The following is a 15290-nucleotide window of genomic DNA, read 5'->3' as shown; positions in this document are numbered from 1 at the left end:
CTTTGTATTTCAAGGCCCAGGCTGTTTCTAAAAAACGAAACAGAAAAAAAATGTTCTGGGGGCATGGGAACAAGGTTTAAACACCCCCCCCCCTCCCCCAGACAGGCTGTCCTAGAACTTGCTCTGTAGACCAGGCTGTCCTCAAACTCAGAGATCCACCTGCCTCTGCCTCCCTAGTGCTGGGGTAAAAGGCTTGCACCACCACCACCTGGCAATATGTTTCAAAAATTACATTTTATCCGTTTATTTTGTGTATGTGTGCCACACCAAGGTGCACATGTGAAGGTCAGAGGATAACCTTTTGGGTGTTGGTTCTCTCCCTCCATTATGTGTGTCCCAGGACTCCAACTCAGGCTTGCCAGTAGTTGCTTTTACATGTTGAATCATTCACTCTCCAGGAGCAAAGATTCTTCATCCATGTATCATTCCTTCATTAGAGCATACCTGTGAATGTTCTAAATCCAGCAGTTCTCTGAAGTGATTCTATATCATACATGTGTTTTGCCAAGAAAAAGTTAAACGTTTTCCTATGTTTCTGGATGGTAAGGAAAGGAGGGTGTGAGTGGTCTCTGTTATGTGGAAGGCAGTTCCGAGAGGTTCAGGAACTCATTCACCCTTAAGTAGAAAGCCAAGCATGGTTATTATAGTATATACAGCCAGGTCTCTTTATCCATGAGGGTTGAAGGAACTGCCATTCCTTTTAGATTTCTTGGAAAAAGGTTGCCAGGAGGGGAGTGAGTGAATAGAACTGAATATGGACCTCCATGGTGTGAAGGGTATTTCCAATGGCTATCACCAGTCTAAGGAGGCAGCAAACAGAAGTCCTACCAGGATAGCAAGAAGTTAGCACCCCAGAGAACAATTCTGGTTGGCAGGCAGAGTGTGAAAGGCTGTGGTGTCGCCTTTTCTGGATCTTTCAAAATTGGAGGAGCTGTTAGCTCCCGGGTCAACTCTGCTGTGAAGTCTGACAGTTGGGAGAATGCCAGCACAGCCACTCTGCGTTGCAGGATCCATCTCTTCCTTGGCTCTGTCTCTGCTTCTCTCCTTTGCCATTCATTTTCCAGAGTGTTTATTCATCAGATTTCTCTGTTGTTTGTAGTTCTGAGCTAGCAGCTGTACACTCTTAAGACCGTTGGACCCAGCTAATCCCTGCTTCAGTCTTGTAGCTTCCAACCCAAGATAGACACATGGGTATAGCTAACAATTTTGTCTGTACATATGGTCTACCCGACAACAGAACACAAACCATCCGCTCGAGTCACAGTGTCTGAGCCAGAACTGAGGCCTCTCCCCCTGTGCCCACACGCATTCCAATGCTTTCCTCTTGTTCCTACCTCATCCAGACATCCCAGGAATTTGTGGAAAAGCTAACCAAGAGGCTGAAAAGACACCCCGAGGAGACTGGAGGCTTCCAGGAGGCACCACTGGCCTATGATGCTATCTGGGCCTTGGCTTTGGCCTTGAACAAGACCTCTGGAGGAGGCGGCCGTTCGGGTGTGCGCTTGGAGGATTTCAACTACAACAACCAGACCATTACAGACCAAATCTACCGGGCCATGAACTCTTCATCCTTTGAGGGTGTTTCTGTGAGTTACAGTAGATTCTGCCATGCACCCCAGGGAAAGGGACACCTTGGAGGGCCCCTAGATGCATGCATTCTCCTGGTTTCTCAGTTTATTTTCTATAAAAGTCAGTCATAGACTATGGGAAGAGGGATTTCCAAACCAGCAAACAGTAGAAAAGATGACAATGAAAAGAATTGTTGTTTTCTAGTGCTTTTCAACCTGGTCCAGGTGTTTGCAGGTCAGATGAGAAGTGTAGGGTATTAAAAAGCGATAACTTGACAATCTCTCATTCCTTTTAAAGTAAGGAAATTAGTGTCCAATAGGGTTTGGTGATTGCTCCTGGCCCTCTCTCTGGGGACTCTCTCACTCAGATCTCAAGGGTGAAGCTCCTTCTCAAAAGAAAACTGTTTCCAGAATCTAGGGTATGTGCATCTGGGGTGTGTCCTATATGCAGCAGATGCCATAAATAGCCTTCATTCAGAAGCTCAATTACATCAAAACCAGAAGGTTTCAGAGTCCCTGATGTTCTCTTTTCCTCCCGCTTTTATCCCCTTGCCTTCCTCCACATGTTTCTCCTCAGGGCCATGTGGTCTTTGATGCCAGTGGCTCCCGGATGGCGTGGACACTTATCGAGCAGCTACAGGGTGAGCTGAGGCCTGAGAGGCTGGGGAAGGGGCAGGCAGGGGCTGAGCTGAGTGCTCACTTGGGAGGAGATCAACGATGCATCTCAGCAAGACGGCCTGGTACTTTTTGCTGCCTTGCACTGTGTTCATCAGGCTTTAGACAGTGACCAAAACCAGAGTCCTGGGTAGGTCTTTTGCAGCGATTCTGTTCTTTCAAAGGGACATAAAGATTAAAAAGAGGTGTCCTTTCCTCCCAGTGGCTCCAGTTTTAGTCCAAGAAGTTACCTGCTTCAGGCTAGGTTGAGGGGTTAAGAGCTGTTAGTGTGTCCTGAAAGATAAAGGAAAGCTGAGCCTAGGAAGCTGGCTCTTTATAAAGGGAATCTTCTCAGTGCCTTGCAGTGTGAGCACAGTGTTCCAGTCATACATGTAGCTGGCCTTTTCTAGATGGCATTTACCTATAACAGCACTGAGGAGTCTACAGAGCTTCTTTGAGTTAATATTTCAGTTCCACCTGACTCAGCCTCTTGTGTTGTGGCCAAGAGACCCATTTCTTAGCCTCCTGTAAAAAGTTTCTCTCTCCCCTCCCCTCACCTCCGCCACAAAATCTTTTCAGCTCTCTCTGTATATGGGGCAAGTGAGACTGGACTTTAGCCAGGGTGAAGTGGGTGTGAGTTGGTGTTTGGAAGGAAAGTTGAATTAACTGTGGCCATTCTGGAAGAGAAATCTTAGGAGTGACTGCATTTCCCTTAGTGGCACTTTAAGAGGCAGATGTATCTTATTCAAGGCATTAGAATCCCAAGCCAAAGGGAGAGAGATTTCTAAAATTAAAGCCACTGGGGAAAGAAGATGCTGTAATTCTGTCCATCACAAGAGGGAGACTGGGCAGAAACTGTTTAAAGCGTTGGAAGCCAGAATCAAAGTGAGAGACATGCTGCTGGGAGAGGTGTGAGGCAATAGAATAGGTGGTAGACGTGCAAGGTGCCTTGCTCTGAGAAGAGCCTTAAATGCTGCAAGGGTTATATTACGCATTCAGATTGCCTTGGGAACCGCCTTGTGTTGCTGTGAAGTTAAGTTGCCCATCCAGGCAAACTTGGGTCCTTATAGCATCCTTGAGTTGCTTAGGTCATTGGCATTAATGCAACCAGGGAGAGCAACTTTGAGGGGAATGGAAGTTTGAAAATGCCGAGGGTGGCTTCTCCCTACCGATGGCAACTCCAGTCCTTTGCTCAGGTGGCAGCTACAAGAAGATTGGCTACTATGACAGCACCAAGGATGACCTTTCCTGGTCCAAAACAGATAAGTGGATCGGTAAGTTCTGCTTTGGTCCTTTTGAATAATCACTGTCAGACTTTTGGATGAGAGGGGAGGGTGCTGTTGGGTTGGAATGGCAGAGGGGTCATGGCAGGGATTGAGAGTGAACGTGGCCCCCAAGAAGGGAGGGAAGGTGAGTTGATGTGAGCTGGAACAGACCTGGAGTCACCCTGTTTTTTTATCAGTGGTCTGCTGCAGTGAGTGGGAATTAAAAGCAACACAGAGGTTTTAAGAAATAGAAGCTCTCCTTTAGCCTTGGTACATTAGGGACAGGGACTTCAGGTCCCTATCCGGGAAACAACTGCTTAACTGTAGTAGAGAAGGCAAAAATTCATGTCCTTCTTACTGGCTATTTTATGCTTTGCTTTTTTGAGTTGTTTTATATATTCATTTTGTGTGCATGTGTGTTGGTTAAGCTGTGGTGCGTGTGGCTGGCCGATGGCCAACGGAGGAGAGTGCTGGTTGGTGGAAGAATCACGAGTCATGGTTACCTTTCTAGAGCTTTATTGGGAGAGAGGGAGGGAGGGAAGGAGAGAGAGAGAGAGAGACAGACAGAGAGAGAGAGAGAGAGGCCGCACGGAGGGGGGGAATATGGAAGGAGAGAGTTCGGAAAGAGAGAGCACAGAGAGGGCACGCCCGCTTTTTAGGCTGGGACACCTTCGCAGGCTGGTGATGTAATTAAAGACATAATCCTTACAATGTGGAGATCAGAGGACAACTCTTGGGAGGCCTCTCCTACCACCATGTGGGGTCTGGGAATTGAACTCATCAGGCTTGAACATCAGATCATCAGGACCTTTATGCCCTGAGCCGTCTCACCAGTTTTTGTTTCTGTTTGTTTGTTTGTTTGTTTATTTATTTATCTATTTATTTATTTATTTATTTTCGAGTCAGGGCTTCATCCTATATCTCAGGCTGGGCTTGAGCTCATTATGTAGCCCAAGACTTATCTTGAACTCAGGATGATCATCCTGCCTCAGCATCTCAAGAGTGGTGGGATTTCAGGTGTGTACCACCTTGCCTGGCTTAACCTTGCAGGTTTTTTGTTTGTTTGTTTGTTAGTTTGTTTGTTTTGAGCCAGAGTCTCACAGCATAGCCCTGGCTATCCTGGAACTTGCTCTGTAGACCAGGTTGGCCCTCCAACTCACAGAGATCAACCTGCCTCTTCCTTTTCAGTGCTGGGATTAAATATGTGTGCCACCACACCTAGCCTACCTTGCACTTTTTAATGAGGGAAAGAGAGCAGTTATTTTTGGTATGCTACATGACAGGAAATGGGGAAGATAGTACAGGTAAGCAAAAAGGAAGTTCCTGCTGATGGGGAAGGATGGTAAGGCCATGGAAGGCAGCTGCCACCTGCCTTGCCCAGTGAAGTCTCATCATTTCCAGCAGCACTCCTGGAAGAGTGTGTGTCTGTGTGTGTGTCTGTGTGTGTGTGTGCGCGCTCGAGTGCATGCTCAGGCATGCTGTGTGGCCAGTAAGCCATGGTGTTTTTGTGAGGTTAGAGGACAGCTTTGTGAAGTTGGTCCTGTCCTTCCATTTTTACCAGCTCTGGGGACTGAATTTAATATTGCCAGAGTTAACAATTGCTTTTACCCATTGAGTCATCTTTCAGGCCCAGCTTTATTAAGTTTAATTAATTTTTATGTGTTATGGGTGTTTTGCCTGCTTGTGTGCCCATGCGTGAGCCATTTGTGTGCCTGAGGCCAGAAATGGGCATCCGAGCTTCTGGAACTGGAATCACAAATGGTTGTGACCCACCACATAGGTGCTGGGAAGCACAGAGAGTACTCCTAACCGCTGAGCCACCTCCCCAGTTCTCTGTTTTAGTTTATTATTTATTTTGAGACAAACTTTCACTCTTGTGAACTCAAAGTTGTGACAACCTTCCTGCCTCCGACTCCAAGCATTGCTTCCATTACTGAGTGAGCTACCATGCCTAGGCTTTGCTTCATTTTTATTATTTATTTATTTTTGTAGCTTGAATTTAGGGCAGTGTTCTGTACAGTTATAAATGCTGCCTGGCCTAAATTGGCTTTTTAATTTTTTTCTTTAAAGCTAAGCAAATTGAAATTAAGTAGGTGTTTTGCGTGTCGTCATCTCCCTCCCCCCTCCAACAAATTTGAGCCTTCCCTTAATAGTAACTGGGAAACACTTTTTGGGAATACTACCCTGCTAGGCTTGTTCTTGTGTCTTTTGCTGGAGGTTAGAGGAACACACTTGGATACTTTGAGGCTCTTCTGGCTTTCTGCTTCTAAATTGCCTTTTGCTCCTTTAATGGGGCAATAGGCAATGTTATGTAGGATTATTTCAGCTGTTCCTTTCTTTAGCTGTCTTTTTTTTCCTTCTGTAAAACAGAGAAGCAAAAAGAACAAGCAATCAAAGCCGGGTGTGGTAGCACACACCTTTAATCCCAGCACTCTGGAGGCAGAGGCAGGAAGATAGATCTCTAAGTTCCAGAACAGCCTGGTCTACAAAGGGAGTTCCAGGACAGCCAGGGTACACAGAGAAACCCTGTCTCAAAAGACAAACGGAAAGAACATGCAAGCAAAGAGACCCCCAGCACAGACCCCATCTTCTCATTTTCTGGTTGTTTCTCAAGGTTCCCAGTGTCCTCCAGCATTCTGCCTACCATAGCTCCTCAGTGCGTTTGAGGGCCTCGTGTCTTCAGCAGACAGGGAGTGTCCCCCAGCAGCTCACCTTTCACTCCTTTCTCCTGTCTTCACGCCACTGCCTCCTTCTCTTTCTTCTCCCTTCCTCCCCTGTGCCATGCAGGAGGGGCTCCCCCAGCTGACCAGACCTTGGTCATCAAGACATTCCGTTTCCTGTCACAGAAACTCTTTATCTCCGTCTCAGTTCTCTCCAGCCTGGGCATTGTTCTTGCTGTTGTCTGTCTGTCCTTTAACATCTACAACTCCCACGTTCGGTAAGTTTCTCTTCTGACTTGATCCTTGGCTTGGCTGCCTCTCCAAGGTACTGACCATACACTCCTGAAGAGTAAGAAAACTGGGACCCTCAAGACTGTGTGTCATAGAGAGTGGTGTGATGACTCACCAGAAATGTAAGGGGAAACCAGGCATGACCCCTACCCTTGCTTCAGACTAGTCAACTAGAAAAACAGTAACATTTGAAGCCTAGTGCACAGTCTTGGGCTCTAACTAGAGTATGCCAGTGGGGCCTTATTCTGTGGCCTTGTGCTCCCCAGGTCCAGTCCTGTGTCCAACATCTTATCTTGAGTATTCTTTCTGTCTGTTCCCAGTCTGTCTCCTTTATCCGCCCCGGGGATAGGGTTGTGCTGTTGATGGCATTTTTGGAGAGCCAAGCCTCCCTAGAGGAGATGGGGTAATTCTGCTCTTTCTCCCACCCTCTCCGCCTCTGCCCTAGTTATATCCAGAACTCCCAGCCCAACCTGAACAATCTGACTGCCGTGGGCTGCTCACTGGCACTAGCTGCTGTCTTCCCCCTTGGGCTGGATGGTAACCACATAGAGGAAGACCAGTTCCCGTTCGTCTGCCAGGTGAGTAGATGGTGGGCCAGTACAGACCTTGTGGAATATGGCTTTCCTAGTGCTCTCAGGAGCGCCTTCTCTGTCCCTCCACTTTCCCTGACCAGTGTCCTGCCTTCCTCCTAGCATCACCCTTCTGGTCTTTCACTGGCTCCGTCCCTTCTTTCTTGGCGCCAGACCTTTCCCATTCTGCAGTTCCCTGGCCGCTAGCACGGTTGCTAGGCATGCCTCACCGAGGAGAGGGGTGAAGTGCCGAAGACAAAGGAAGGGGTCTGCACACAGAACTTAGGAACAATAGTGGCTTGTTTGTGGTGTGTGGGCTGAGAAACAAAACTGGGCTTTCCCATGGGAGCCTTGGTTGGAGTTTGAAAGGATGGCGGCAGAATCAAAGCAAACAGCTGGGGCAGGGGACATGTCATTCCAGACGGAGGAGGGCCTCTGGGGACTCTGGGACTGTGGGGAAAGGCTGGCTTCAACAATGGCTCTCTACTATATGCAGCATCCACTCTTTCCCTGCTTCCTTCCACTGGCACTCCCTTTCCTCCACTGTGTTTCTGTCCTGATTACACACCGTGCACACAACATGTGCGCACACACAACATGTGCGCACACACAACATGTGCGCACACACATGCACTCTCATCTTCAGAAAGTGCCTATTCCTAGTGGGATCTGCGTGCAGCAGGAGAGGGATAACTAGGAGATGCATTTAAGGAGGGATCTGTAGAAAGCACTATGGACAGAGAGAAGGGAAGCAGCTCACAGTCTGTGTCTGAGTGGCCCTCAGAAAGGAGATGGTTTTTGTGCTTTGAAGGACGATGCATGAGATCAGAAAGAGAGTAGATAAAGGAGGCTGAGTGGTTCAGCACAGCTGGGTGGGGCACAGGGAAGGAGAGGGCCTGAGAGATGGGCCAGGCTAGTGGATGGGCCATACTGTGTCACAATCAGAGGTGTGCAGGTGATAACTAGGCACTAGAAAAGAGCAGGAGGCTTTAGCAAGAATGTTCTAGTGCTGTAGCAGTAGAGAAGGATGGAGTCCCAGCCTTCCCTCCCTTCCCTCTGTATTCTGCTTGCTGTGTCCTGCCTGCTTTTTGTGTGTGGTCACTGTTCACACTGCTCCCTGCAGTCCCATCCAGGGCTCAGTCCCACCTATGACCAGTGTCTTTCCTTCCTTTCTAGGCCCGCCTTTGGCTCTTGGGCTTGGGCTTTAGTCTGGGCTATGGCTCTATGTTCACCAAGATCTGGTGGGTCCACACAGTCTTCACAAAGAAGGAGGAGAAGAAGGAATGGAGGAAGGTGAGCAACTTCCCAGACCCAGCCTTTGATCCTGGGCATAGAGGAGACCTTTCTGACCTGTCTTCTCTGGATGTCTGTCAGACCCTAGAGCCCTGGAAACTGTATGCCACGGTAGGCCTGCTGGTGGGCATGGATGTCCTGACTCTTGCCATCTGGCAGATTGTGGACCCCTTGCACCGCACCATCGAGGTATCTGCCACTTGAGAGGAGTTTCTGGGGTCAGGAAGTGGGGGAGGGCCCACTAGCTTGGCATCTTCAGGAATATATGTGGTCTTGAAGGATGTAGCTACTTAGTGAAGGCCAGGTGTGGTGGCACATACCTTTAATCCCAGCATGCCTTCAATCTCAAAGCTCAGGAGGCAGAGGCAGGCAGATCTCCGAGTTTGTGGCTAGCCTGGTTTATGTAGTGAGTTCCAGGCCAGCCAGGGCTACACATTGAGACCCTGACTTTAAAAACAAAAGGAGGGAGAGCTTATTGGTCGTCTTTATATTTAGGGCTCTTCTGTCTTTCCCAGATGAGCCTTGGTTTATCTAGAGGAGGGACGTGTCAGGGATCTGGGAGGATGTGTAGGGTTTCCAAACATCAGGGAAAGTGGGGAACAAGCCCTTCTAGCATGTTCAGGAGAATGTCCCTAGGCCTGGAGTAGGATTTTGCACAGTACTGAGTCTCATAGTCAGGGCTGGGTGTTCAGGAGCTGGAGAAATGTACGCTCACTCATCCTTTTCCTCCTTTTCTCCCTCAGACTTTTGCCAAGGAGGAACCAAAGGAGGACATTGATGTTTCCATCCTGCCCCAGCTGGAGCACTGCAGCTCCAAGAAGATGAATACATGGCTTGGTGTGTGGGATGTGGGTGGGAGGAGGGGAGGGCAGAAGCATATGCAGGAGGCCAGGGGACAAGGACCATTCAGAGGAGACAGTTCCAGTGCCTTTATCACTGCACTAAACTTTTCCAAGAGTAGGAGAGCTTTGGTCTTTTGCCGTGAGTAGCAATGCTCAGCAGAGGGCCAGTGCTGGTGGGTAACCCACCCTTCTGTGACTGGCCAGCTCCTGAGAGTAAGACCAAGGTCATGAGGTCATGGGCTTAGCCTCTCTTCAGCCTGGCTAACATTCCTCTGGTCTACAAATCCACAGGATTAACTAAAACCCTTAGCCCGGATTGCATGTTCCTGCCTGGTGGTCTAAGGGTCAAGACACTGTGTAGCATATATTGGATCATTCCTAGCTGCTTCATTGGAAGCTGAAGTGAGGTCTGGGCCACACGGATGGGGCCACACTGAGAATTTGCTATGTCAGAGGGGCTGGAATGGAGAGGAAGGCTTCCTTTACACAGAGGAGCTACAAGGACAAAGAGAGGAAGAGGGTTGAGTTGGGAGTGTGATGGTGGTCCTTGTTGCCCAGGTGACACTTTGCTGCTGTTCTAGGCATTTTCTATGGTTGCAAGGGGCTGCTGCTGCTACTGGGAATCTTTCTTGCCTATGAGACCAAAAGTGTTTCCACCGAAAAGATCAACGACCACAGGGCTGTGGGCATGGCTATCTACAATGTTGCGGTAAGCTCCCTTGACACCCGGGGTTAGTCCTGGAAACTGTTAAGGTGGTAGGACTAGAAAAAACTAGAACTGAGATCATTTGTGTAGAAGTCATAAAACATTGGTTAATGACTGATGTATAATCATGGTTGTATGGTTTTCCTGAGGAGACCCTAGACAGGGCACCACGACAGGCACAAGAAATGATTCTACCAGAGTCTAACTTGGCATCCTACTTTCATCTCTTGCTGTGATAAAATGACTGACAAAAAGCAACTTTGAGGAGAAAGGGCTGATTTTAGCTCACAGTTCCAAGTTACAGTCCATTAATGAGGGAAGTCAACACAGGACCTTGAAGGAGCTAGTCATCCAGAGTCAAGAGCAAAAAGAAATAAATGCATGCATGCTTACTTATGTTCAATCTAGGACCCCCTGTCTAAGGTTTGTTGCCCTCTACAGTGACTGAGTCTTCCCAAATCACTCAACAATATAAATCAAGACCCCCCCCCAAATATGCTCACAGATGAAGCCAAGATGATCTAGACAATCCCTCGTTGATAATCACCTGAGTGATTCTAGAGTCCAGAATCTAAACTATGTCAAATTGACAAAGCTAACCATCACACTTGGTGAATCTGTGTATTTGTGGAGGTTACTACAGGAGCATGAGGGAGTTAATAGCATTTATGTCATCTAAAAGTCCACTGCAGCGTGGGTGGTGGCTCATGGTAGCTGCACACCTGGAGTTTCCTGCCCGACTTACAGGCAGTTCCACAGGAGAGCATTAACTCACCAGGAATTCATTACTGCTTATGTAACTGGGGATGGGCCTCCTTAGTCTTCTAAGTGGCTGAGTATCACAGGTCTCCCTCTCTTTCGGAGAGGTATGTTTCAATTCAGAGGATTTAACTATACAGCAGTTTAGAAAGAACACTACATTGGGGCTGGGGTGATAGGTCCTGATGCTTACAAGACAACTTAACTGTGGGCTGAGTTTGGTCCTTAAAGCCCACATCAGAAAAGGCTGGGTGTAATGGCATGTGCTTGTAATCCCAGCCCTGAGGAGATGCAGACAAGCAGGTCCTCAGTTCCCAGTGACCAGGTGAGGGACACGGTATGAAAAACCAAAGTGGAGGAGGGATGGCAGCTGAGGTCTTCCTCTAGCGTCCATGTGCACACATGTGCTCCTGTGCCACACATACATAACATACACAGATAAGAACAAAGCTGAAATGAAGGAACATTGTTACATCATTTTGCATCTGCCTAGTGAAGTAGTCTCTAGGACAGACGGAATGCAGAGATCCTGGGGAAGCTTTGATCGAGAGCTGAGGACTGGTTTGGTAGTCTGATCCTGATTTTTAGCTGTTTAAAGTCGAGGATCATCCGGAATTTGTGGACCATTCACCAGAAGTGTGTCTCCATGGGCTCTCTCTCTGGGGAAGGAAACCCTGCATCCCACTGGAACCGTGTCTCAGATCTGCGTCTCCCAAACGCTGTCTCCCCAGGTCCTGTGTCTCATCACCGCCCCTGTCACCATGATCCTCTCCAGCCAGCAGGACGCAGCCTTTGCCTTTGCCTCTCTGGCCATCGTGTTCTCTTCCTACATCACTCTGGTTGTGCTCTTTGTGCCCAAGGTGAGTCTGGCTCTTCCCTGCCCCCCCTGGATAGAACCAGGACTTCCATTTTGGCCCAGCTTGTCTTTCACGTCTTTCATGACTCCCAACACTTTACCAGCTGCTCACTCACAGAGCTTCTGCTCAGCCACCCAGTGCCCAAACCTTTGCCCGCCAGATGCGCAGGTTGATCACCCGAGGGGAATGGCAGTCTGAAGCACAGGACACCATGAAGACGGGGTCATCCACCAACAACAACGAGGAAGAGAAGTCCAGGCTGTTGGAGAAAGAGAACCGTGAATTGGAAAAGATCATTGCTGAGGTGTGTGGTGACAGCCGGGGGCCCCTGTCTAAGGGTGGGTTGTCTGGGGCTGAGCCTTAGATACAGGTTCAAGTGTTGGTGATTAACAGAGGATCCCATAAAACCTGCAGGGGAGCCGGGGCAGGAGAGGGAAAGGAAAAGGGCTGAGATTTAGTCTCAACTAAAATTTAGTGTTAGCTGGAGGAGGGGGGAGGGAGGCTCTGGAGTGGGGACTGTAGATTCAGCCCTCCTGAGGCAAAAGAGCGTCCATTGGCAGTAGAGAGCCGTTACTGGCCCACACTCACAGCTGCTGGGTGAGGCATGTAACCACAGCACATCGGTTCTAGGCAGCTGCCCACGGTGTCCACTGTGTCTGGGTTGTAGTTAGGGACCGGTGCAGTGCTGGGGGTGGAGGGTGGCATTCCACCTTGGTTGATGCAATTTTCCTGTCATTGTTTTCCTTTTGTTTTTTAATTCACTTATTTCCTTCATCTATTCTCTTGGTGCCTTTTCGTTCCATGGCTTTCTTTGTTCCTTTCTTGGTTCACATTTTAATTTCTTCTCTCACCTGTACACACCATCTCAACGGCTCTCCTCCCTTTCCCCCTTCCGTTCCTCACCCTCCTCCCACACTCCCAATTGTGCTTCTTCCTCCAGAAAGAGGAGCGTGTCTCTGAACTGCGCCATCAGCTCCAGTCTCGGCAGCAGCTCCGCTCACGGCGCCATCCCCCAACACCCCCGGACCCCTCGGGGGGCCTTCCCAGGGGACCCTCGGAGCCCCCTGACCGGCTTAGCTGTGATGGGAGTCGAGTGCATTTGCTTTACAAGTGAGGGGGTGTCGAGAAGGATAAGGCCAGCAGGGGAGGGAAGGTGTGGGAAGAGGGTGGGGGACTGGGAGGAGGGCAAGGACTCCTATCTCCACCTGGGAGAACATGCTCCAATCCCCCTCTTATAAATATATGTCACTCTGTGCATCTGGGGTTATTTGGGTCTCCAATACTCTGGGAAACAGACTGTTTTCTCTCTTATTCGTTCATATTATTTTGTATCACTACTTCACAGTTTAGTTTAAACCCTATTTGAAGCTATTCACTCATAACCCCAGAGGGGCAGCTGACCATATTTTTCTCCCACAGCCTATCTTGTATAGTTACCACGGAAACTCCTGCAATTTTAGCAGCAGGGGTCTCCCCACAAGTGTTCTTCCCACACTAGCAGGATCCTCTCTGTTTCTCAGCATCAGAATCTCCTTCCATTGCCCTTGTCCTACACATCACTGTGTGCTCCTCTCCTTAAGTGCTGTTTCTTCCAGGGGATTCATGCTCACCCAGGCCCACATGCTCTTTGTCTCTTTGCTCTGTGTGCTCCTGAATCCCAACACACGTACCCCATCCTCCAAGTGCATTTTTCCTGAGTACTTTCCCATGCCGCCGTGTGCTCTCCGCATACCCTGCACCTGTGAGTGCACAGTGGTTGTGGGTGTGTGCTGTGGTGTACTTGGGTAGGTGTGTGTGGTGTGCTGAGCACACTAAGCCGTCTTCCTCATGCACATGCCATGTCTCTCTGTGTTTTCCCTGTGTGACTCAGTGTGTTGTATATTTGCTGCTTTGCATCTTCATTGTGTGTTTTGTGTACGTGTGTTTCTCTGGCTGGCTTCGTGGCAGTCTTCCTGTCTCACTCAGCCTTCTGAGTGTTTGGATTACAGTTGTCTGCCTACCTGATGTCATGTCTTTTTCCAACAGAGCCATGTGCACCCAACATGCACATAGTTAAGCACGTCCTCCTCAGTTCATGTGTTCTGAGGCATCCGTACCCTCTCCTTGGCATTTCCCCTCAGATGTTCCCTGGATTCTTTGCTCTCATGTGTACCTCTCTCAGTCTGTACTCACAATCATCTCTCAAGACTGCATCTTAGTTTTCTTTTCTTCATTATTATTATTTTTCAGAATTAAGGGAAAAGAAACGGGTACAGGTTGGAGGCTTTTTCCAGTGGATAGTAGGTCCACATCCTAACCATACAAAGTGTGGACAGATGGACTGATGGGGCGGGAGGCAATGTCCCTTTCACACTGTGGTGTCTCTTGGGGAAGGATCTCCCTGAATCTCAATAAAATGGACAGTGTGACTCAGCACCTCACCCTCCATCCTGTGAACTGAGTGGGATCCAGGCCAGGAAGGGAGAAGCCCAGGCTCTCAGGCTTGGAGTTAATGAAAAGGCTTTGAAGTGGAGAGGTGCAAAGAGATATGTGATTGATCCATGCAGAATTTAGTAGGGCAAAGCAGGACAAGATTAAGGCCCTGATTAGTTAGTGCTGACATTGGTGGTTAAAAGTGTGGGCTCTGGAGTCAGACTGCCAGTGTGTCCGGCCTGCACCACATGCAGAAATGTCTCCAATCTCTGTTCTCCACCTTTGGGAATCTGGTAATAACGGTAATGATGATGCATTTCTCAATGGAGTGCATACAAGAACTAGGCTAATTATGCATTCCAGTGCCTGGATCTGCTTGGGCCACGGTAGCCTCTGGTATAGCTGCTTCCTGGATTCCCTGACAGTGGTGGCCATGATCTGGGAGCCTGGAGCTGCTGGCTGAGGAGATGTGAGGAGTCTCCTCAGAAAGGAAGAATCACAAGTAAACAGTTACTGCCTGGCTCTGGATAGGTGCCTCCAAACTCAAAAATCATTATCTAAGGAACTCTGAGTACCTTAGGAAGATTTTTTTTTTTTTTTTTTTTTTTTTTTTTTTTGATCAAGATGAAAGTTTGAAAAGCCAGGAGCAACAAAAACAAACTGGGATTTTTGTAATTCTGAGTGTCCTTTTGGCTTTTTTGAAGCTTTTTCATGTTGTGCAGTTTTTTGTTTTGTTTTAAGATGATGGTTTTCCTCCCCAGCTCTGCATGAAAGCTGCAAAGGTTGGATCTTCTCTGTCATTTCACCGTCCTGTTGACGGCAGGTTAAATCTTAGACCCCCTTTGAAAACAACCTATAGTGATTATCCACCTGGGACCGGTTAGATTTAATTTGAGTTTCCCTTCTTCCTGCAGTGGAGTTTTCTCAGGGAAAGGAGAGGAGGCCTGTGGAGTAGAGAAACCTGCAGTGTGGAGATGAACAGTTGGCTTCAGAAACCATAGCCCAAGCAGAGACCAGCCCTGTGTAGACTGAAATCACATGGGCGGGGTGTCAGTAGTAAGTAAATCAAAGGTCAGAAGCTCCACTGCAGCCAAGAGTGAGGCAGACTATTATAGCAAGAGAGGCAGGAACCCAGCCACATAGCAGAGGCCGGAGGGAGCTCAGGCAGCACGTTCCTGTCTGTGCTCAGTGGAGCTGACGGCACCTCCAGCTTCGCCTCAGTCAGGTACACCCTGCACCCCAGACCACCTGCCAGGCCTCAGTGCCCTGTTACATACCTGTGGGCTTTTCTCATCTCTGCCCTAGCCCCAATCACTAGAACTTCCTGTGAGTACTTACTGTGTATGACTGTTATCTTTGTTATTCTTTCAAGATAAAGTTTCATCTCTATAGCCCATGTTGGGCCTCACCCTCA

General features: G+C 48.6%; 1 protein-coding gene across 3 annotated transcripts in view; it reads left to right on the top strand.

The window, feature by feature from the left end:
• Positions 1–15290, top strand: part of Gabbr1 (gamma-aminobutyric acid type B receptor subunit 1) — a 30508-nt gene extending 15218 nt beyond the window's left edge. For all 3 annotated transcript variants that reach the window (XM_028856673.2, XM_037200056.1, XM_037200057.1), the window contains 12 exons: positions 1344–1586; positions 2146–2209; positions 3419–3496; positions 6275–6425; positions 6884–7016; positions 8184–8300; positions 8382–8489; positions 9044–9137; positions 9724–9851; positions 11339–11467; positions 11625–11768; positions 12405–15290. In XM_028856673.2, coding sequence (XP_028712506.1) covers positions 1344–1586; positions 2146–2209; positions 3419–3496; positions 6275–6425; positions 6884–7016; positions 8184–8300; positions 8382–8489; positions 9044–9137; positions 9724–9851; positions 11339–11467; positions 11625–11768; positions 12405–12578 — 1563 coding nt within the window. In that variant the 3' untranslated portion in view covers positions 12579–15290. The remainder of the gene's footprint in view (positions 1–1343; positions 1587–2145; positions 2210–3418; positions 3497–6274; positions 6426–6883; positions 7017–8183; positions 8301–8381; positions 8490–9043; positions 9138–9723; positions 9852–11338; positions 11468–11624; positions 11769–12404) is intronic.

This window comes from Peromyscus leucopus, chromosome 16_21 (assembly GCF_004664715.2).
Source record: "Peromyscus leucopus breed LL Stock chromosome 16_21, UCI_PerLeu_2.1, whole genome shotgun sequence".
NCBI lineage: Eukaryota > Metazoa > Chordata > Mammalia > Rodentia > Cricetidae > Peromyscus > Peromyscus leucopus.
The sequence above is the reverse complement of the archived record's forward strand: the minus strand, read 5'-3'. Positions and strand labels throughout refer to the sequence as shown.